The 24846-nt window shown below is 43.3% G+C and overlaps 1 protein-coding gene across 1 annotated transcript in view; it reads right to left on the reverse strand.

The window, feature by feature from the left end:
* The window catches only part of CRK (CRK proto-oncogene, adaptor protein), a gene marked incomplete at its 5' end in the record, with an annotated part of 51418 nt that extends 34470 nt beyond the window's left edge, over positions 1-16948 (reverse strand). Inside the window, one exon of the mRNA XM_014583822.2 lies at positions 16391-16948. Within this exon, the coding sequence (XP_014439308.2) occupies positions 16391-16948 (558 nt within the window). The remainder of the gene's footprint in view (positions 1-16390) is intronic.
* Between the last annotated feature and the right edge of the window lie 7898 nt (positions 16949-24846).

The raw sequence follows: 24846 nt of genomic DNA on the forward strand, positions 1-24846 counted from the left end.
AAAAAAAAAAAAAGACAAGTCCTAAAGTCAACATGACCACACTTAAAGTACTCAAGATTCCTGTGATACGGTGGCTGTCAGCCTGAAGGAAATGGCTAGATGATAGAAAAGAGCTGGAGGGGTCTGAGAAGTCTAAGAGCACCTTGCTCCACTAAGTGCAGTTCTTTCTGTAATTCAGAAGCTAAGAATTAGTGCCACTCCTCCTGTTTGGCAACAACTCACTAAGGAGTAATTCTGAAACAGCAGCCCAGGGAGAGTGTGGGGATACACTTGAATTTGAAACTTGGTGTAGGGTCAAGGACAAAAAAAGCAAAACTAACACTTGCCCCAGAAATGTTACAATCTTAAGAGACAAATCACGGGAAACAGCAGTTAGCGTACTGGCTATGTCGCTGGACTCCCATGTAGTCGACCGCGGTTCGCGTCCCAGACCCGGTGGCTTAAGACTCATGCCGGGCGCAAGTGCATGCGTGCCTAAGATCCCGAGAGGAGAATGGAGGAGAAGGGACTGCGGCGTGACCATCCCCCCTGGGGGGTGATTTCTCGCTTTCTGTCTCTACGTCTCTGTCAAATCTATAATTGGTCCAAAAACTAAAGATTACTTAGCTGATCTTTACTGAAGAATTCCAATGATGACAAAGACATTGGCACTCAAATGGCATTAATTTTTGGAATTCACTTTATGTTCAGGGGACACCAGGCAACCGTGTGACCTCCTGTGCTGATGTAATCCCAAAAGAATGCTTTTCTAGTTTCTGGAGAAACTTTCTTCTTTTTTAAAAAAATTATTTTAACTTTATTTTAATTTGACCAGAGAGGGACACGGAGAGCGAGAGAAAGAGGGAGAGAAAGCAAGCTATCAGCTGTGGGACTTGAACCACAGTCGGCCACATGGGAGTCCAGCACCCTTAACCATCATGCTACCTGCTGGTCCCAGCTATTTTCTAATATAAAGATAAAAGATGGGACCAGCAGTTAGCATAATGGCTATGTCACTAGACTTCCATGTAGTCGACTGCAGTCCAAGTCCCGGACTTGGCAGCTTAAACTGACGCTGGGCGCCCAAGGTCCCAAGAGGAGAATGGAGAAGGGATTGCAGCGTGGCCATCTTCCCTGGGGGGTGATTTCTCGCTTTCTCTCTGTCTCTCTCTCTCTGGTGAGTGCACACGCCCTATAGCAAAAACCTCCCCCATCCCCCCCAAAAAAGATAAAAGATATCACCAGTTCCCAGCATTCCTTTGATCCAGATTTGTTGTAGACTTTTACTGAGCTCAGGTAGGAAACATACACACATTCATGTGAATAACTTTTTTCTTTATTATTGTTTTGGTTTTTATTAAATTTTGCTATAGGGCACACATACTCACCACAGACAGAGAGAAAAAGTGAGAAAGCAAGCTGCCAGGTCTGGGACTCGAACAATGGATGGTCATGTGGGAGTCCAGCACCTTAACCACCATGTCATCTGTTGGCCCCATGTAAATAGCTCTTAAACTAAGTACAGAGAAACAGCACAGGGGCTTTGTCTTCAAATATCTTCAAACATATCAAAAACACATTTAGTAAGTATTCAAGATTTGGCTGGCGTGATTAGTAAATTAAGGAAATTACAGCAGTCTAATACAGAGGTAAGCAAACTATGGTCTATAAGCCAAATATAGCTGTTGCTTTTGTAAATACTGGGTTGTCAGGAAAGTCGTATTTTTCTACCGTTCTTCTATGCAAAAACCCAACAGTTTCATCATAACACAGTGTTGTTCTTTCTATAACTATAACTGCCTTGCTACAAACAAAGGCAGAGTTGAGTGGTTGTGACATAAACAGTATGGCCTTTACAGAAAAAAACTGCCAACCCCTGATCTAAGAAACAGATAATAATGGGCCAGGCAGGTGACATGGTTAAGACAGCTGAATCCCACATGGCCAACTGCGGTTTAGCTCTAGATCCAGCAGCTTGGAAAACACGCTAGATGGCATGTGTGTGCATACATGCCTGAAATTCTGAGAGGAGAATAAAAAAAGAAAAGAGACAGATAACAGTCTTTCAAAACAAACACACACACCAAAAAAACCCACAAAATGATCAATTCCAAGGAAACAAATGAGGACAATTCAGGCTTAATGATTTACTTGCCTCAGATATGGACAGAAATGAGCTCAGGCTCCATGGGTGGAAAACCAGTTTTGTTTGTTTTTTGGTAGGCTTCAAGGTGAACAAAACAAAGGATCCCACAAACTCCTGCAAGTGAGGCCTTACCCGGGTTCTTCTTCTTCTTTTTTTTAAGAGATTTTTGCTATAGGACATGTGTGCTTGCTAGAGGCAGAAAGAAAGAAATCAACCCCTACCAGGGTGACAGCCATGCAGCTATCTCTTCTCCATTCTCCTCTCAGGATTTTGAGCACTCATGCACACGCGCCTGGTGAGAGTTTTAAGCTGCTAAGTCCGGGACTCAGACAGCAATTTATTATGTCAGAGTTTAGCGACATAACCATTATGCCATCTGTTGGTCCCTCCTTACTTTAGTTCTAGTCCAAGTCAGAAGTGATCTCTAGCTCAACAACTGACAGTGCCCAAAACTAAGCTACAAACTCCTTGGTAAAATGTAAGGAGGCCGGGCCAGCAGGTGGCACGGTGATTAAGGGGGCAGGACTCCAACATGCGGTTCGAATTCTGGACCTGGTGGCTTGCTTTCTCACTTGTTCTCTCCCTCTCCGGTCAAATCAAATTAATTATTTTATTGGGGCCAGTAGGTGGTGTGGTAACTAAGGCATTGGCTTGCTTTCTCACTTTCCTTCTCACTCTCTTTCTCTCTCTGGTAAATGCATGTGTACTATAGCAAACAAAATAAATAATAATAAATTAAATTAAATAAATAATTTTAAAAAGAATTATTTTATTTCATTTTATTTTTTTAATTTGACCAGAGAGAGAGAGAGAAGTGAGAAAGCAAGCTGCCAGGTCTGGGATTCGAACCATGGCCAACCATGTGGAAGTCTAGCACCCTTAACTACCATGCCACCTGCCAGCACCAAATAAAATAATTCTTAAAATAAAAAGATATAAGGATGTGATCATACATATTATGTATATTTTAGATCAACATAAAAATGTTTTGAGATGTTTTTGCTATAGGGTGCCTGTGCTTGCCAGAAAGACAGAGAGATAGAAAGCGAGAAGTCACCCCCCTGGGGGGGATGGCCACGCCACAATCCCTTCTCCTCCATTCTCCTCTCAGGATCTTGGGCACGCACGCACACATACCCAGCGTGAGTTTAAGCCACTGGGTGCGAGACTTGAACCACGGTGGACTACATTGAAGTCCAGCAACATAACCATTATGCCAACTGCTGGTCCCCCCAAATTTTTCTAATACAAAAAAGTCAACCTGAGGTTCCCAAACTATACCGTGTCAGAGGTATTATAGGGAATTCCAGGAGTGGTACAATGTATTTTACATTTCTGAGAGAAACATAGCACTACATGACATTTGTAATGTCACGTGAACTACCAGGCAGTTCACAATTTTGGTATACTACATTCCTATCAAAGATATATCTTTTTTTTTTTTGGAGAGATTTTCACTGTAGGGCGCGTGCGCTCGCCAGACAGACAGAGACATAGAGACAGAAAGCGAGAAATCACCCCCCCAGGGGGGATGGTCACGCCGCAATCCCTGCTCCTCCATTCTCCTCTCGGGATCTTGGGCACGCACGCACACGCGCCCGGCGTGAGTTTTAAGCCACCGGGTCCGGGACGTGAACCGCAGTTGACTACGTGGGAGTCCAGCGACATAGCCATTACGCTAACTGCTGGTTCCCTCAAAGATATATCTTTACAAAGCTGATTTTTTGGAAATTCTGATAAAAAGGCAAGTATCTCAGGAAATTAGGGCAGCAACATTCAATGGGATCCTAAGATTTGCAAAGCTACAGTGTCTAACAGACATACATACCTTATTAGTCAAATAATTGCAATTACTTAGTAGTAAAATAAAATTGACATTTTCTTTTTTTAATTTGCTGTATGGCACATGCTTTCTCTAGAAAGGCAACAGAGAGAGAGGGAAAGTGAGAAAGCGCCCTACAGGGGGGATGGTCATGCTGTAATTCCTTTTCTTCCTTTCTCTTCTTGAGATTTTGGGCACACACATACATGTGCCAGGTGTGTTTTTCAAGCCATCAGGGTTGGGACTTGAACTGTGCAATTGGCCATGTGGGGTGCAACTGCCTTAATCACCAGATAACCTAAAAGTAAAAATTTCCCCCAGTTATATTTATTACTTTTCAAATGGCTAAGTTATTAAGATATAAATATTTAAGTTATTTTGACCTATCTACTTAATAAATGAAAGTGTTAGATTTTTTTTAAAGAATTATTTTACTTTATTTATTTATTTAATTTATTTTTAATTCAAACAGAGAGGGACAGAACGAGTAAGAGAATGAGAAAGTGAGAGAGAGTGAGAGAGCAAGAAAGCAAGACACCAGGTCTCGGACTTGAACTGCAGCTGGCCATGTGGGAGTACAGTGCCCTTAACCACCACACTACCTGCCAGCCCATGAGAGCTTTTTTACTTTTTTTTTTTTAAGAGAGATTTTTGCTATAGGGTGTATGTACACTCCAGAGAGACAAAGCAAGAAATCGCCTCCCAGGGAGGATCGCCATGCAACAATCACTTCTTCAATCTCCTCTCGGGATTTGGGATGGGCACACATATGCACTCAGCATGAGTGCTGCCAAATCTGAGACTTGAAACACAGCTGGCTACATGGAGTCCAGTGATATAGCCATTATGCCATCTGCTGGTTCCTATTTTGTTTAACTTCTTCATGAGGGGCCGGCTGGTGGCGTGGTGGTTGAGGGTGCTAGACTCCCACAAGGCTGACCAAAGTTTGAGTCCCGGACCTGATGGCTTTTCCTGTCTCTCTCTTACTCTGTCCCTCTCTGGCAAATTAAAATAAATAAATGAAGTTAAATAAATAGTACAATCTTTAAAAATAAAATTTCCTCATAAGAGAGAGACACATGCACACACATGTACACAGTAGGATCCTCCCGCCACAATTTACCCCCAGTTACAGCTGGCCTGGATCACACCTATGTGCACGCACACCCAGTGTGCTGAGGGGTCACAGGACACGAACACAGGATCTTTCCCATGTGAGTCTAATTGCAATACCCCTGCACTACCACCTGGCCCTGGAACTATTAGATATTTCTTTTGGCCAAGATGCCCTATGCAATATTACTGAGATACTAAGGGTATTGTAATCCAAAGAAGTTTAGGCTTCCTGAACTACACTGCTGTGGTTGACAGTGACTCCCCCAAGAATAGATACATTTAAACGGATGTTAAAAAGAATATTCTATAGGACCAGCAGGTGGTGTAGTGGTTAAGGCACTAAACTCCCACAGTCAACCATGATCTGAGGCCAGACCTGGTGACTTGAAACTCACACCAAGCATGTATGTATAAGTGCCCAAAATCCCAGAAGAAAAATGGAGCAGAAGGGACTGTGGCAAGGCCATCCCTCTGGGGAGTGATTTCTCTCTGTCTTCCCTTTCACAGTCTCTCTGTCTCTCTCCATCTCTCTCCAGTGAATACATGTGCCCTATGGCAAAAACCTTAAGAAAGCATCATCATTGGGGTCAGCAGGTGGCATGGTGGTTAAGGATGCTGGATTCTGACATGGCAGACCATCATTCTAGTCCCAGACCTGGCAGCTTGCTTTCTCTCTCTCACTCAGTCCCTCTCTGGTATGCATGTATGTATGTATAAATAAGTAAATAAATAAATACATAAATAGAGTTAAATTTAAAAAGGAAAAATAGTAGCAGCATTGTCATGTGTGAAGATACCAGAGAGGCTGCCTTCAATGTCTGAGAACTTGATCAGTTATTTCCAAGGTCCCTTTCCCATTGAGATACTATGATTTAAAATGAAGATATTCAAAGAGGATGGATGAGAGAGAGAAAGTAGGGACCAGCAGTTGGCGTAATGGTTATGTCGCTCAACTCCCATGTAGTTGACCATGGTTCGAGTCCCGGACCCGGCGGCTTAAACTCACGCCGGGCGCGCGTGTGTGTGTGCCCAAGATCCCGAGAGGAGAATGGAGGAAAAGGGATTGCGGCGTGGCCATCCCCCCTGGGGGGTGATTTCTCGCTTTCTATCTCTTTCTCTCTCTGTCTTTCTGGTGAGCGCACGCCCTATAGCTAAAACTTCTCCAAAAAATAAGAGAAAAAGTCGGCACTGTCTCAAAGTAAAGTACAGACACCCGTAACTGCAGTTTCAGAAAAGACAAACTGAATACACCCAGGACTTGCAGTTCATACTCTCATATCTTGTAGTCTCATTTTCACCCTGTTTTCTAGTAAAAGATACAACAAATGGGCCTTTCCAGGTAAAGGTAAAAGGCTGTAACGACTTAGGTTTCAGAGAGTCCCACATGGGGAAATGTGAAATTGATGTGGTCACTTTGCCTATCACCGAGGACCTAATACATTTATTTTTTTAAAGAATTATTTATTTGTTCAATTACAGTTATTATTTTGTTTAATGTGACCAGAGAGAGAGAAAAAAGGAAAGGGAGAAAGCAAACCACCAGGTCCGGGACTCAAACCATAGTCGGCCATGTGGGAATCCAGCACCTTCAACTACCACACCACCTACCAAACCCCCTAACACACTTTTCTTAAGAGAGATTTTTGCTATAAGGTGTATATGCTTGCCAGAGAGACAGAAAAAGGAAGAAAGAGAGAGAAAAAAGTGAGAAATCATCCCCTGAGGGGATGGTCATAGCGCAATACCGGCCTCTCCACTCTCCTCTCAGGACCTTGGGCATGCATGCACATGCGCCTGGGTTTCAAGCCGCTGGGTCTGGAACTTGAACCACAGCTGGCCATGTCGGAGTCTACAATCATTACACCACCTGCTGGCCCCGGACTTAACACACTTTACACCCTCCTTATCTGTGCCCTGAAAAATAAGCCCAAGCCCAAGAATACCCAAGAAGCTCCTTGGTTACGCTCTAATCTTATCATTTATCAAAAGCAAAATCCCAAGTTGAATCAAAGAATGAAAGTTACACAATTAATACATTTATGGAAAGATCATTGTTCTGGACAATGTGGGTATGTTAAGACAAACTTTAACACCTAACACCCGCATTTACAAGATAAAGTTTATCATGATAGTAGCTCCCAGAGTAGGAAACTAAGACCAAACATTGAAATAATATGCCTCTGCACTATTCTAGTTTATTTCCAGTATTTCTCCTTCGAAACACTCAATATATCTAAATTTGTTTAATGTCTGTCTTCATGAGGAACTCTAGGATGAAACAGACTGGGGTCTGTTTTACTCACTGTTACATTCCCCCCAGAATATGGCTGGCTGATCAACCCATTGAACTACTGTGGGCAGAGGGATGCCCCATTTTGGCTGTCAGCTAGTTAATCCCTTCTTCCCACAACCTTCATCCCTTCTAGAGAAATCTGGTAAATTGGAAACATTTAATAATAACTAATAATCTACTGTTGGACTTTGGTTAGAGCAAATATTCTGTATGGTAAACATCTACCCATAAGATACAAGGAGGTAGTTTGGAATACTGCTTTTAAATTTTTATTTTTTAGGGTTAGTCCAGTGACCTAGTAGTTAAGGGAGAAAGATCCTCCAACATAGCTGACCACAATTTGAGTCCCGACCCAAACTTGAAAATGTGCTTGGGTTGGGAACCAGCAGTTAGTGTAATGGCTATGTCGCTGGACTCCCATGTAGTCGACCGCAGTTCACGTCCTGGACCCGGTGGCTTAAAACTCATGCCGGGCGCGTGTGCCTGCATGCCCAAGATCCCGAGAGGAGAATGGAGAAGGAATTACGGCGTGACCATCCCCTCTGGGGGATGATTTCTCGCTTTCTGTTTCTCTGTCTGTCTCTGTCTGTCTGGCGAGCGCACGCACCCTTATAGCGAAAACCTCTTCAAAAAAAAAAAAAAAGAAAAAGAAAAGAAAATGTGCTTGGGCACATGTGCATGAGTGCCCCAAATCCCAAGATAGAGAAATGAAGAGATTATGGTGTGACCATGCCCCATGTGGGGGGTACTTTCTCTCTCTGGTGAGCACATGTTCCTCCTGGCAATTAAAGAAAAAATAAGTAATTTTTTAAAGTACAAAAATTGGGACCAGCAGATGGCATAATGGTTGTCGCTGGACACCCACATTGTCAAGTCCCAGACCTGGTGGCTTTCAATACACTGGGTGCATGTGTGCCTAAGATCCTGAGGGGGAAGGCATTGCAGCGTGACCATTCCCCCTGGGAGTTGTTTTCTCACTCTCTGTCTCTGTCTGTCCAGTGAGTGCACAAGCCCTATAGCAAAAACAAACAAACAAACAAAAAAAAAAAAACTTTATTAAAAAAAGAAAGAGAATTGCTGAATCACAGAATAGAAATACATTAAAATTTATGATACATGGGATCAGCCAGACAGAGACAGGAGAAAGGGAAAGGGAGAAAGCAAACCGCAAGGTCTGGGACTTGAACCACAGTTGGCCATGTGGGAATAAAGTATAAAATCTTTTCTTCAGGGGCCAGCAGGTAGTATGGTGGTTAAGGATGCTGGACTCCCAAAAGGCCAATTGTGGTTCAAGTCCCAGACTCCAAGGCTTGCTTTCTCACTTTTCCTCTCTCTCTGTATTACTCTGTCCTTCTCTGATCAAATTAAAACAAAATAAATAGGGACCAGCAGTTGGCATAATGGCTATGTCACTGAACTCCCATGTAGTCGACCAACAGTTCAAGTCCCAGACCTGGTGGCTTAAACTCATGTTGGGCACATGTGCGTGCATGCCCAAGATTCCGAGAGAATGGAGGAGAAGGGATTGCAGCGTGGCCATCCCCCCCAGGGGGGTGATTTCTTGCTTTCTGTCTTTCTGGCAAGCGCACACGTCCTATAGGAAAAATCTCTCCAAAAAAAAGAGAGAAAGAAGGAAAGAAAAGAATAAAGTTAAATAAAATAATCCTTAAAAAAAGAAAAATCTTTTCTTCAGAGAAAATCTTACAGAGACCCTGACATAAAACAGAGTAAGGGGAGTAGGGAAGGGCCCAACAGAATGCTCTGCAAGGCTCACCCCTCTGGGAAGGTCCTAGGTTTCTGTCCCCTCCGTGAATACACTGGGCATGCCTGTGCCCATGATGCAGAAATAGGTGAAGCTGGAGGTGAATTGTGGCATGAAGATACTGTTGGGAGAGAGGCTGTCTCTCTCTCATGAAATAGAAACTTTAAAAAAATAATTAAGCCGAGGGAACCAGCAGTTAGTGTAATGGCTATGTCGCTGGACTCCCACGTAGTCGACCGCAGTTCGTGTCCCGGACCCGGTGGCTTAAAACTTACGTCGGGCGCGTGTGTGTGCGTGCCTGCCCAAGACCCCGAGAGGAGAATGGAGGAGAAGGGATTGCGGCATGACCATTCCCCCTGGGGGGTGATTTCTTGCTTTCTGTCTCTATGTCTCTGTCTGGCAAGTGCACGCTCCCTATAGCGAAAACCTCTCCAAAAAATAAATAAATAAATAATTAAACCGACAGTTAAAAACAGACTGGTGGTGGGGCTATCAGGTGGCATGGAGGTTAAGGGTGCTGGACTCCCACATGGTCAGCTGCGGTTTGAGTCCCATATCTAGTGGCTTGCTTTCTCACTTTCTCTCCCTCTTTCTCACTTTATCCCTCTGTGGTCAAATTAAAAATAAATAAATAAAGTTAAATAAAATAATTTTTAAGAAGAGCAGTGGGGCCGGCCAGTGGTGCATTGGTAATGCAATGCCCTGCCATGCTGGATTCACACAGGAAGGTCCTGGATTCATGTTTCAGGGCCTCTGTGCACATACCAGGCAAGCTAAGTCTAAGAGGGGATTGCAGTGGGAAGACCCTGTTGGCGACTTTTGTTTCTCACTCTCAGATGAAGTAGATAAATTTAAAATAACAAACAGAATTGTTTTGGTTAAAGCCAAGAGAAAGAAATCCACAGGCTTGCATCCTTAATGTCTCCCCTGGCACCTCCTAGGAATTCTTAGGACATTGAAAAGCAATCTGAAAACTGCTGCTCTGGTGTCTTATCTCTAGATCCTGCCCAGTTTTGTGGGTATTTTTTTTTTTTTTTTTACAATTCATTTTATTTATTATTATTTTTTTTAATCTGCTACCAGAGAGAGGGAGGGCACGTGCTCACCAGAGAGGGGGAGGGAGAGAAGAGAGGTAAAGTAAGAAAGCAAGCTGCCAGATCTAGGACTGGAACAGTGGTCAGTCATGTGGGAATCCAACACCTTTACCACCACACCATCTGCTGGTCTGACCCCACCTAATTCTAAGTTAAATGACGTAGGGGTCTACATACAGGTGCTGGTATTGGGTTGTTGGCAAAGTCATGATACAATTTTGCACAGTAAAATATATCATGACTTTCCTGAAAATCTATTATGTATTTTGACATATTTTTTATGCAAAATTGTGTCATGATTTTTCCAAAGACCCAATATACCCATCATTTCAGTGCATGTTTTTCTTACCAGAAAGTTTAAGTTTTAAAGTCAGAACGCCTGAGTCTCCTAATCTCCCTGTCACATCACAACAGCAAATACCAGCTTCTATAATAAACCAGAGCTAGGAAAGAACTGTGCCTTCCTGAATAGACAACTGAGAATATAGTCAGTGAAATCACACAAAACCTTCACTGAATGGACAATAGTACACTATAAATGAGGAAGAATTGTAGACTGAATTTGGATTTGATATTAGGCCCCAAGGTAGATCTGGGTTTGTCACCTCTTTCCCCTCAAGTAGTTTGAACACATTCATAGCAGGGTTTTTTTCCATAGAGTTCTACCTAGTTTTAGAACTTTTTTTCTTTTTTCTTTTTGCTAGGAGGTGTGTGCACTCTAGAGAGAAATAAAGGGGGATGTGACAAAGCAATCCTCCCGGGAGATGGCTACACCACAATTCCCTCTCCTCCATTCTACTCGTGGAATTTGGGCACACATGCAAACATGCTCAGCATGTTTTTCAAGGTGCCAGATCCAGGGATCTGTGCAGACGGGATCCAGTTGCCTTAACCACCATGTCACCGATGGCCCAAGGTAAACTGTTGTCTTTGGAGAGAACTTTGCTATAGGGCATGTGTGCTTGCCAGAGAGACAGAGACATAAAGCAAAAAATTATCCCCTGAGGGGGTGGCCATGCAGCAATCCCTTCTCCTCCAATCTCCTTTGGGGATTTTGGGCACATACAAACATGTGCCTGGCATTGAGTTTTAAGTCACTGGGTCCAGGACTCAAACCATGGTCAATTACATGGGAGTCCAGCAACATAACCATTCTGCCATCTGCTGGTCCTGGAAAAGTTTTTTCTTTTTTCTTTTTTTTTTTAAATTATTTCCTTTGTCATTATTGTTATTTTTTATTTGAATGAAGAGAGCAAGAGTGAGGGGAAGGCAAGCCACCAGGTACAGCATTTAAACTGTGGTCAGTCATGTGGGTGTTCAGCACCTTTAACAGGCCCACTGGAAAAAAGTTTTAAAGCTATTACTCTGACATTTCTCCAAACTTGAGAGACCATTTTCAGAAATAAACATATGTGGCCCAAAAACGATATCCAAACCAAAAAAGAACACTTACTGAAATCATAAACTGTTCAGTATCTTTTTTTGGTTAAATAATTGTTTTAACTTTATTTATTTTAATTTGACCCAGAGAGGGATGGGGCAAGAAGAGAGAGGGAGAGAGGGGGAAAATGAGAAAGCAAGCCGCCAGGTCTGGTACTCGAACCATGGTCAGCCATGTGGGAGTTCAGCATCCTTAACCACCATGCCACCTGTCAGCCTGACTATTCAGTATTTTCCTACTCAAATCTTTATCTCATAAAGTTTTTTTTTCAATTATTTTATTTATTTATTTTGACCAGAGAGGGGCAGAGTGAGAGAAAGAGAGAAAGCGAGAAAGCAAGCCAACCCACCAGATCCAAGACTCAAACTGTGGTCAGCCACGTGGGAGTCCAGTGCCTCAACCAGCACACCACCTGGCGGTCCCATGAAGCTTGTATTTTAGAGCAGAGAAAACAGTTCAATCATTTTTGAGCATTAAAGACTTTAATCAAAACAGGCATCAATAAAAAATAATTCTTCAGAAAATAAATGCAAACAAAAGAAAAATTAAATGATAACTGTTCTCTACAGAGTGTTAGCTGGCTTGTTTCATGAATGCTGTTTTACAATCCTGCCAACTGTTAACAAGGTCTGCGATAAATGTCAAGAATCCATGCATGCTTTCTGTGCAGATAGCAGGCCAGCAAGCATGGTGAACATCGCTAAAACCCGTCGGACTTTCTGTAAGAAGTGTGGCAAGCACCAACCTCATAAAGTGACACAGTACAAAAAGGGCAAGGATTCTCCGTATGCTCAGGGAAAGCGGTGTTATGACAAGAAGCAGAGTGGCTATGGTGGACAGACTAAGCCTCTTTTCAGGAAAAAGGCAAAAACTACAAAGAAGATTGTGCTAAGGCTTGAATGTGTTGAGCCCAACTGCAGATCTAAGACAATGCTGGCTATTAAGAGATGTAAGCAAGCATTTTGAACTGGGAGGAGATAAGAAGAGAAAGGGTCAAGTGATCTAATTATAAGCCTCATCTTTTCTATTATGAAGATGATAAAATTTTTTTTAAGAATTATTTTACTTAGCTTTATTTATTTATTTTAATTTGACTAGAGAGGGACAGAGAGAGAGAAAGCAAGCCACCAGATTCAGGATTTGAACCATGGTCAGCCGTGTGGGAGTCCAGCGGCCTTAACCACCATGCCATCTGCCAGCCCCAAAGATGATAAAATCGTAAGGTGAATGTTCACCTCATTTGATTACAGTTGGTCTATTTGTAAGGGAATAAAGTAATCAATAAAATTCCCCTTTCGGGGAAATTTGATTCATGGTACTACTTGTTTTAGATTAAATCTGACTGGTTGAAGCTCAAAAAAAAAAAAAAAAAAAAAAAAAAAAAACCATCCATCACTCATGTGCACAGCACCTTGCTGGATGTTAACATCATCTGAACTTAAATTAAGTATCAGCATAGAAACTTAGTTTTCCTGGGACTAGCAGATGGCATAATGGTTACATCACTGGACTCCAACGTAGTTGACCACAGTTCGAGTTCCAGATACGGCAGCTTAAAATTCACGCTGCCTGCACGCGCCTAAAATTCCAAGGAGATTGGAGGAGATGGGATTTTGTGGCCATCCCCCCTAGGGGGGGTGCTTTCTCGCTTTCTGTCTCTGTGTCTCTCTCTGGCAATTGTATGCACCCTATACCAAAAACCTCTTTTAAAAAAAAAAAAAAAAGAAAGAAACTGTTTTCCTCGTCCTTCAAACCTTTTTTTGGGGGGGAGAGGTTTTCACTATAGGGTACATGTGCTCGCCAGACAGAGAGAGACAGAGAGACAGAAAGTGAGAAATCACCCCCCAGGGGGGATGGCCACGCCGCAATCCCTTCTCCTCCATTCTCTTCTCGGGATCTTGGGCACGCACGCACACATGCCCAGCATGAGTTTTAAGCCACTGGGTCTGGGACGCGAACCGTGGTCAACTACGTGGGAGTCCAGTGACACAGCCATTACGCTAACTGCTGGTCCCAAGTGCTCAAACTCTTAAGTGAGAACAAAGTGTGACTTAGACAACCCGTTTTGTTTTGTTTTTTTTTTTTTTTGGCCAGAGGGTGTGTGCATTTGCCAGAGAGAAAAAAAGAGAGGGAGAAAACATCCCCCAATAGGAACTATTCACACTTTCATCTCTTTTCCTCCATTTCTCCCCTCCTCCCTCTTACCAGGATTTTGTGCACACACACATGTGCCCAGCATGTTTCTCAGGCTACCAGGTCTGAGATTCAAACCACATGGTTGGCCATATGGTATCCAGTTCCCTTAAACATTAGGCCACAGGGCTGGTCCAACTTTTCCAACTTACTTTTTTTTTTAAGAGAGGTTTTTGCTACAGAGTGCATGCGCTCGCCAGAAAGAGAGACAGAAATCGAGAAATCACCCCCCAGGGGGGGATGGCCACGCTGCAATCTCTCCTTCTCCATTTTCTTCTCGGGATCTTGGGCACGCACGCACACGCACCCGGAGTGAGTTTAAGTCACCAAATCCAGGACTTGAACCGCAGTCAACTATATGGGAGTCCAGCAACATAGCCATTATGCCAAGTGCTGGTCCCCCAACATATTTTTGGAGAGATTTTTGCTATAGGGCGCATGTGCTCATCAGAGAGACAGAAAACAAGATCCCCCCAGGGGGAATGGCCATGCTGCAATTGATTCTCCTCCATCCTCTTAGGGTCTTGGGTGCACACACACATACCGGCATGAGTTTGAAGCCACCGGGGTCTGGGACAAGAACTGCAGTTGGCCATTTGAGTCCAGCGACGTAATCATTACGCCACCTATTGGTCCCCATGTATTTATTTATTTATTTTCTTCCTTCCTCCCTCCCCTCCTTCAGAGAGACTTTTGCTCTAGGGTACGTGCGCTTGCTAGAGTCATAGAGAAATAGTGAGAAACCTCTCCCCGGGGCAAGGGGTGATGGCCATGCCATAATCTCTTCTCCATTCTCCTCTTGGGTTTGTGAGTATGCCCACACACACGCCTGGTGTGAGTTTCAATTCACCAGGTTTGAGATGTGAAGTGTGGTCGATCATGTGGGAGTTGAGCACCTTACCCACTATGCCACCTCTTGATGCTCCCTTTTTTTAAAAGATTTATTTAATTGTATTTATTATTATTATTATTTAATTTTGCTATAGGGCACATGCACTCACCAAAGAGACACAGAGAGCGAGCGAGAGCAAGAGAGGGAAAGTGAGAAAGCAAGGTGCTAGGTTCAGGACTCATGGCCATATGGGAGTCCAAGACTCCAACCACCACGTCACTTGCTGGCCCCTATATTTAATTTTTTGTCAAAATAGACATGATACTTTTAAATTACAACATGATCTCAAAAAAACATAAACTTTAAAAACACACATTTCAAAAAAAACACACACATTTCGGGTCTGGCAGACGGAGTGGTGGTTAAGGACGCTGGACTCCCACATGACTAATCAATCACAGTTCCAGTCCTAGACCTGGTGGCTTTCTCTCTCTATCACGCACTCTGTCCCACTCTGGTCAAATTTAAAAATAAAATAAATAAAGTTTAAAAAAAAAATCCACACATTTCTCCATCAAACCTAGAAGACTCAATCATCTTCCTTTGTGTCTATTAATAGATCAGAACCTAAACCAATATTTCAAATCTAGTATTGGTTCAAATAAATTCTGCCTCATTCCGTGACCTCACACTGATATTTAGACAAAGGACAGCTCCTACACCTCAGTATATGAACATGATCCAAAGAAAACAAAACTAGAGACTTTTGGTTTACAAAAACACACTTTCACTCCTTCTCTGCTAATCTGTACTCACATAACTTCAGCTGGTGCTTATGAAAGTTAGCTACCTGCTTACATTCAAGTCATCCCAGCAATAGTTTAAAAGATGGGATAGCATGCCACTGGTGCATGGGCTTCTATGCTGAACCACTAGCTCTGCATGACTCAGAAAGAAATAAGGAAAGAGAGAAGGGAAGGAAATGAGAGACAAAACTGTGGGTGCTTGAGAGAGAAATAAAGAAATAAACAGGATGTAATGATTGGGCCAGAAGTAGTTGGGCTCCCAAGGACAACTATTCACCAGTAAAGGCAAACATGAATTCCTCAGGAAGAACTGGTTTTTGCCTGAAAAAACTCAATAAGCAACAAAGACCAAGGAAATAAGCTGCTCTTTGATATCAGTAGTTCTGGGTATGGCTCTCCTCACACTTGTACTATGCTCTGTTTCCTCCTGAATTTCTTACTTGACAAACACAATTAATGGTAAGGAATCTCATGTCTACTAAAGTAAAAACATGTTTTTGCGGGGAAATTCCACTTAAGTGCTTAGATAGAGACCACTTATTACACTCAAATCTGTGTGACCCCACGGTCTTTTAGCCGATGACAAACAGAAAGCAAGAAACAGATTAGGATGTAGATGAGAAAAAATATTTCAGGTTAATTCCTATAAATTCAGGTGGTGTTATTAAAGTAGTCAAAGTATGTTTAGTATATCAATCAGAGCATTCAGTTATACAGTTTTAAGCAAAACAGGTTTTCTATGAAAGAGAAAACCCAAAATTAAATGCCAAAATCAGTACGTAATGATTCGACATCTACAACATCATCACAATGCTGGTGTATTCAGCATTTCTACAAAGCTCTAAGAGGTCTGAAAGGGAGACCCTGTAGCAGATCTCTTCTTTCTACATTTTGCACATTATGTACCTCCAAAGCCAAGGCTGTCTTGTCGTAGGCATTAGGGACTCGCTTCTGGATAACCCTGGCATAAATGGGCCCATTCTGGAGGTTAGGGAGCGGAGTGTTGACGCTGGGTTGGGCATAGGGCCCAGGCTCCGGCCCACCCAGTGGCTGTGGGTGGGAACCCTCCTGGTTCCCTCCAACCACAGCCGATACTGAGGCGGGGGCAGGTCTATACTTCTCGACGTAAGGGACAGGTATCATCCCCCTCTTGCCTTCGCTGTCCTCCGCATTCCACCACTGCTCTTCAGGCTTATCCCGGATTCTCAGGATGTCTCCTTTCTTAAAGGGAAGATCTTCTTCATCATTCCCATTAAAGTCAAAGAGGGCTCGCACATATTCTGCCTCATCCTGCCTGAGAATCACTCCACTACCCTGCCTGGATCTGGAAACTGGTTCTATCAACGTTGTAGTGTCCAAATAGTGTATTTTGTAGAATTCCAGTAAAGCAGGCAACGAATCAAATTCTTGATCCCCTATTCGGAGTCTGGAGGGGCTCACCCCTGGAAAAAACAGAGCATAGTGTTATTTGAAGATGTATTATACCAGAAGTGAAATGCAGATTTTTAAGCATTTCCCACAAACATTTAGTCAATATTTAATCAGAAAAAAAAAAAAAAAAACTAGGAAAAAAATAACCCTTTCTACTTATAGCTAACCAATACTACATTACGAAACTGAAACATGCCCAGGGAAGACGCCCTTCACCACCAGTCCCAGAGAAGAAAGAGAAGGCCAGCTGGGACATGCTCTCATACTTAACCAAAGACACTGAAGACTGAAAAAATGCCAAAAAAAAAAAAAAACTAGGAAAAAAATAACCCTTTCTACTTATAGCTAACCAATACTACATTACGAAACTGAAACATGCCCAGGGAAGACGCCCTTCACCACCAGTCCCAGAGAAGAAAGAGAAGGCCAGCTGGGACATGCTCTCATACTTAACCAAAGACACTGCAGCATCAGGACTCCATGCATTCTCCCAATATGTTCTCTTGCTATCTATTTACAGAGCAGCATAAGGTACAGGGTTTTGCCGCAATCTCCTTTTAGACACAGAAAATAAAACCAGCTCTTTTCTCTTAGGTCCCAGCAGCTATTCCAGTAAGGAGAGTTTGATCCCTACACTGAACTCAGACACTAGTTCTCTTCACATGTATACCTTACGATTTCCAAAGAAAAACATTTTGTTCCATTATGGGGAGGGGGGGAACAGAAAAGGAGGGAGATAGCTTTTTTGTCTTTCAGTTTGCCAGAGGGTGTGTGTGCTCCCCATATAAGAGGGAACAAGCATCCCCAAGCACAGTCACACTGCAATCTCCTCTCTCCAGACTGTTTGGATTTGGAGCGTATATGGACATGCTCCTAGCATGCTACTCAAGCCACCAGGGCTGTGACCCAAACTACATAGTTGGCCATATAAGATCTGGCTCCCGTAACCATCAGGTCATGGTGCTGACCTGAGAGACAGGTGTTTTTATGGGGATGTGGGAGGGGGTGGGGAGGTTTTTGCTATAGGGTGCTTATACTCGCAAAAAAAGACAGATATGGACAGAGAGACAGAAAGCGAGAAATCACCCCCCCGGGGGGATGGCCACATCACAATCCCTTCTCCTCCATTCTCCTCTCGGGATCCTGGGCACGCATGCACACATGCCCGGCGTTGAGTTTAAAACACTGGGTCTGGGATTCAACCTGTGGTCAGCCACATGGGAGTCCAGTGACATAGCCATTATTCTAACTGCTGGTCCCAAGATAGGTTTATTTCTTCTGAGACAGCCAGCCAACACCAACCTCACCCAGCCTGGATCAGGGGCATGCAAATGCATGTGCACAGGGGAACCTGGGATGTGAATCCAGGGTCTTCTCATGAGGGTCCTGTTGTGTTACTGCTCTGCTAGCATCTGGCCCCAGACACAGGTATTTTCCCCAGGGTCCTGGCTTGCGGCAACCCTCCTGTCTCAGCCTCCCAATCAGCTAACATTACAGGCTGCAAACTTGCCTAGCATATTTTGCCCTGCAGCCTTTCAAGTGGTGGTGGCACTAAGTGTGTCCCATTGCAACCAGGCCAAGAAAAAGTTTTTTCTTGTTTTGCTACAGAACACATGCATTCTCCCAGGCCAGCCCATGGCATGGTGGTTAAGGCAGCTGGATCTCACATGGCCAACTGCACAGTTTGAGTCCTGGATCCAGCTGCTTCAAAAACACACTGGCGGGACCAGCAGGTGGCGTGGTGGTTAAGGCGCTGGACACTCCCACATGGCCGACCAGGGTTCAAGTCCTGAATCTGGTGACTTGCTTTCTCACTTCCTTTCTCTCTCACTCTCACCCTCTGTCTCTCTCTGGTCAAATTAAGAAATAAATGAATGAATACATAAATAAATAAAATAAATAATTATTTTTAAAAATTAAAAAAAAAACAAAACACTGGCACAGGAGCTGGCAGGTGGCGTGGTGGTTAAGGGTGCTGGATTCCCACATGGTTGACTGCAGTTCAAGTCCTGGACCTGGCAATTAGCTTTCTCACTCTCTCTCTCTCTCATTCTCGCTCTTGCTCTCACGCTGTCCCTCTCTGGTCAAATTAAAATAAAGTTAAATAAAATAATTCTCTTAAAAAAAAAAAAAAAAACACTGGCACATGTGTGTGCATGCCCAAAATCCTGAAGAGAGAAGGGACTGCAGTGTGGCCATCCACTTTGCAGGGTATTTTTTTTTACTTTTGTACTTCTGTTTCTGGCAAGCGTACATGCCCTATAACAAATTTTTAAAAAGAAAAAAAAAATCTGAAGTCTCCCTCTCCCTGGTGAGTGCATGCTTCCTCTGACAAAAAAAGAAAAAAAAAAAAAAAAAAAAAAACAATCCCTAAGACAGGAATATGGCCAAGATACATGGCATATGTCAGAATATGCCACAACACCTTCTCCTCTCTTTCCCCATTCTGGTAGGATTTAGGACATGCATACATACACTCCTGGCATATTTTTTTCAAGCTGGGGCTGAGACCTGAACTGCAGCCAGCCATGTTGGGTCTGGTTCCCTTAACCACTAGGCTAACAGGGCCATTCTAAGATCCAGCTTCCTCTCCAAAGGGTTTAACTTAAACACATTTTGCACTCTGGAACCAGCTCCAACTTGATTTATTCATTTTTTTTTTTCTTTTTGGAAAGGTTTTTTTTTTTGCTATAGGGCATGTACACTTGCCAGAAAGAGAGAGAGAGACAGAGAGATAAAAATCGAGAAATCACCCCCCAGGGGGGATGCCCACGCCGCAATTCATTCTCGTCTCGGAATCTTGGGCACGCACTCACACGTGCCCAGCATGAGTATAAGCCACCAGGTTCCGGACTTGAACCACAGTCGACTACAAGGGAGTTCAGCGATACAGCCATTATGCTAACTGCTGGTCCCGATTTATTAATTTCTTAATTTGCTATAAGACATGTATTCTTGGGGAGCAGAGGAGGAGTGACAAAGCACCCCTGGATAATGGCCATACCACAATCCCTTTTCCTCCATTCTCCTCTTGAGATTTTGGCCATGGACACTCATGCACCAACATGTTTTTCAAGCTGCCAGGTCCAGGACTCAAACCATGCAGTTGGCCATGTGGGATCTAGTACCTTAGCCACCTTGCCACATGCTGGGCCCTGTGCATGCTTTTCTGCCCCTTCTCTTCAAGTACATGCACCTTTTGGCAAAAAACAAACAAACAAAACACCTCAATGCAAAACAAGTGCTGATGATTACTTTCTCTTTTCACCCAAATGAATGCTGAGAGGCCAAGATATATTTAAAGGATAGTCATACATTTCTTATATTGCAAAAAGTCCATCTGTCCAATCATGGTTGTAAGATATAGCCCAAACTCAGGAATATGGGTTGTCTCTCCAATTTCTTTTAAAATAATAATTTTTAAGAAATATTTATTTAACTTTATTTATTTATCTACGTTTGTTTATTTCAATTTTACCAGAGAAGGACAGAGAGAGAACAAGAGAGAGAAAGTGAGAAAGCAAGTTGCCAGGTCCAGGACTCAAAATGTGGTTGGCTGTGTGGAATCTAGCACCTTCAACCACCAAGCCGCCTGTCGGCCCCAAAATAACAATTTATTCCATTTTATTTGTCATGATTATTTTTTAATTTCCTACAGAACACATGCACTCACTAGAGAGAGAGAGAGAGAGAAAGAGAGAGAGAGAGAGCTACCGAGCGAGCAGTCAGGTCTAGGAATCAAACCGTGGTTGGGTATGTGGGAGTCCAGTGCCTCAACTACCACACCACCAGCTGGCTCCATCTCTCCAACTGAAGACACTGAAAATCCCACACCCAGGATTGTCCATCTATGACTAACACCCCTCAGGCAACAGCAGAACATGACCCCTGCAGTCCCAAATGCAGGACTAAGAGATGATTTCAGTACAACCACACCCGACCCATGGAGACAGTATATTCTTTTTTTTTTTTTTAAGAGCTATTTCGTTTAACTTTATTTATTCATTTACTTGTTTTTATTTGACCAGAGAGGGACAGAGAGAGAGAGAGAGAGAGAGAGAAGAAAGTGAGAAAGCAAGCCTCCAAGTCTGGGACTTGAACAGCAGTTGGCCATGTGGAAATCCAGCGCCCCCAACCACCACACCACTTGCCGGCCTCGGTGACAGTATATTCTAAAATGTCTATTCACTGAGGTGGATTACTGATGGAGAATTATTCCTATTCAAATACGGAAGACAAAGAGTTGCATGGTTACCTTGCCTATCACTGCTAGGCTAATTCAGGATGGCTATTCGGGCCTGCAGAGCAGCTATGTTAAGGGCAGGATCCATGTGAGGAACAAGATTTATTTAGCACTGCCTGGTAAACAAAGTTCCAGAACTGAGGAGCTGGGAGACTACCTCACACTAGCAGAGCACTCGTGGCTTAAAATAGTACTGACCAGGGGCTGGCAGGTGACGTAGTGGTTAAGGCACTGGATTCCCACATGGCTGACCACAGTCCAAGTTCTGAATCTGGTGGCTTTCTTTCTCACTTTCTCTTTCTCTCCAGTCAAATTAAATAGTAATAAACAATCAAACTGGAAAATAAAATAACTTTTTTTAAAAGAATTATTTTTTTTCTTTGAGAGATTTTCGCTATAGGGCGCGTGCACTCGCCAGACAAACAGAGAGAGAAAGAGAGACAGAAAGCGAGAAATCACGCTCCCCCCCAGGGGGGATGGTCACTCCGCAATCCCTTCTCCTCCATTCTCCTCTCGGGATCTTGGGCACGCACGCACACGCGCCTGGCATGAGTTTTAAGTCACCGGGTCCGGGACGCGAACCGCGGTCGACTACGTGGGAGTCCAGTGACATAGCCATTACACTAACTGCTGGTTCCCAATAAGCAATTCTTTAAAAAAATACATGAAAAAAAAAAAAAAAAAACAGTACCTGGGGAAAAAAGCACCCTTGCTAATGTTTATCCAACTACATGTCCACGTGCAAGAGCCAAAATGATTTTTACTACGTGTCCTTTTGGGACAGTGGTTGACAAATAGTTAAGTACTCCCTAAGTTTTAAATCTTTTTTGTCTTTCTGAGAGAGATTTTTGCTATAGGGAGTGTGCACGGGCCAGAGAAACAAAGAGACAGAAAGTGAGAAATCACCCCCTCCCCCAGGGCAATGGCCACCTGCCAGGGCAATGGCCACTCCACAATCGCTTCTCCTTCATTCTCTTAAATTTTAGGAATGCATGCACATGCACCCAAGCAACCAGGACCAGGACTCATACTGCAGTAACCTACATGGGGGTCCAGCACCTTTACCATACGCTTCCTGCCAGCCCCAAATGTTAATTCTTGATGATCACTAACTCTGAAGTGAAGGAAAAAAGTTAAATAAAATCTACTTCCAAGTATGAGAAACTTGAGCAAAGACACAAAGGCATGCACAGTGTGGTTGGTGAGCAAGGGCGGTATGTCTTAGGAAGACATTTTCTTACCCCTGGCTTTCACTTTCAACTGGAGATGTGTTCCTACAAAAAAGCAATAGTGACAACAAACTGTGTCTTTGAGATATAACAAAAGAGCCACTCTGACCATCCCCAGACATTTCCAAGACATTCTTTTCACTCTAAGAAGGAAGGCAACCACTCCCTGTCATTCATTGTTATAGTTCCTTTATTGCTATACTAGACCAAGTGAAATGTGGTTTTGAGGGGGTGAAGGGGTTTAGAATAATAAGACTACTATGCTGAGTCTCTTTGAAAGTCAGTGCAAAAGAAAATTGGCAGCTCATGGGGCACAAAGGTAGGAAGTGGGTTCAATTCATTTCTTGTTCAAATGCCACGTCCTGTGAACTGGGCTAGGACTTTTTTTTTTTTGGGGGGGGGGGCAGTAATAGTAATGGCAATACAAAACAGCATGGAAATCCTTTGATATATTTTACCCATAAATTATTCTTCTATCTGATTGACACTATAATAATTCCATAGAGAAGCCATGCCACTGGTATGGCAGTTAAGGCAGCTGGATTACACAAGGTCACTGCAGTTTGAGCCCCAAACCCTTAGGCTTGAAAAACATGCCAGGCATGTATATATGCATGCCCAAAATCCCAAAAGGAGGGAGAAATGGATAAGGGATTGTGGCAGGAACATCCCCTGTGTATGGGGGAGTGAGGGTTCTTACTTTCTCTCTGGCAAGCATAGGTGATCCCTGGGAAATTTTTTTAAAATAATGACAGTAATTCCACAGAGAAATGCCTACCTGTGTAGTGCTAGACAGATATAAGGGATAATTGAATTACTGACCCAAACTCCAGGAGGGAAGGGAGGAGAACAGAACATACCTAAGTCCCAGATAAGGTCAACCTCACCACAACTATGTGTTCCCGGCTCCTTTTCCCTCCTTCCAACTACAAACAGCCAAAGGCAGGAAATAGAAGGGCGGGAAAGGAAGGAGATACAGTCAGTCAGTCTAGAGAACATAACCAACGACAAGATTCTCATAGCTATCTAGGACTTGAAAAATCTCATGGATTTGTTCTGTATCTACCCTGTTCTGATTCTGGATGTGCAGTTATGTACTAATACATTCAGAAATCAAAATCAACGCAAGCAGTTGGATTTTTTTGGTTTGTTTCTTTACCTGCTCAACCCAACTTAAGTATTTCACCTTATGTTAAGTTTTTACAATGCCACTCCCTAAGATTTCAGAAGAACCCCTAAGGACTCTGTGGGCTAAAATAGGCTAGGTCCTTCTGCCATGGGCACCACCATAGCAGCTCCATCATCAGCTTTCCTTGATCTCACAGCACTTCCTATTTGCCCCTTCCTCTTCCCTTAATTCCCACTTGCTCACTTCCTTCTCCCCTTCCTATGGTATTTACATAGGTTGCTTAAAAGCCATCACCACTTGTCCAATACAAACAGCTAAAAAGGCTTCTAGGTGAGAAGGTATCCTGAAGAAGTATCAAGATGTATGGTCTCTAGAGTAATAGAACTTTATTTATTTTTATTTTTTATTTTTGGAGAGGTTTTTGCTATAGGGCTCATGCACTCACCAGAAAGACAGAGATAGAAAGCGAGAAATCACTCCCTGGGGGGAGGGTCCAGCCTCAATCCCTTCTCCTCCATTCTCCTCTTGAGTTCTTGGGCACACACGCACATGCGCCTGGCGTGAACTTAGGCCACCGGGTCCGGGGCTCAAACTGCAGTTGACTACATGGGAGTCCAGTGACACAGTCATTACACTAACTGCTGGTCCCCTAAAAATATTTTATTTATTTATTATTATTTTAATTTGAAGAGAGAGAGAAAGAGAGAAAGTGAGAAAGCAAGATGCCAGGTCTAGGACTGGAATCTCAGTTGACCATGTGGGGAGTCCAGCAACTTAATCACCATGCCGCCTACTGGTCCCACAAATAGAGCTTTCTAAAAGCTGGGCATAGGGCTGGCCCCATAATTAAGAGAGCTGGATCCCACATGGCTGACTGTGGTTCGAATCACAACCCCGATGACTTGAAAAAGTCGAGGGTGGGTAAGTGCATCCTGACAAGGTGGAGAACTGGAGAAGAGACTGCGGCACGACCACATTCTGTTGGGGAGTGCTTTCTCTGTCCCTCTCTGCCTCACAGATGAGGCTTCTGACAAAACAGATAATAACATAACAGAGTATATTAGCATGATACTTTGCAGATTTAGAATAACTAAATTTAATGAATCTGGCTCTCATTTACTAGTTGTGTGAGTTGTTATCTAACATCTCTGTGCCTCAGATCCCCATTCTATAACATGGGGCCAAATGCCTATCTAAAAATGGCTAGTACATTACAGGTGCTCACTAAAAGACAAATTCAACATAACCCACCTCCACAACCTTCTGAATTCCTCTGGAAATTTTCAATTCATCTCAAAATCTAGAGTCTACTGTATTATTTTTCCGAGAT

Source organism: Tupaia chinensis, unplaced genomic scaffold (genome assembly GCF_000334495.1).
Source record: "Tupaia chinensis unplaced genomic scaffold, TupChi_1.0 Scaffold144899_1, whole genome shotgun sequence".
Lineage (NCBI taxonomy): Eukaryota > Metazoa > Chordata > Mammalia > Scandentia > Tupaiidae > Tupaia > Tupaia belangeri.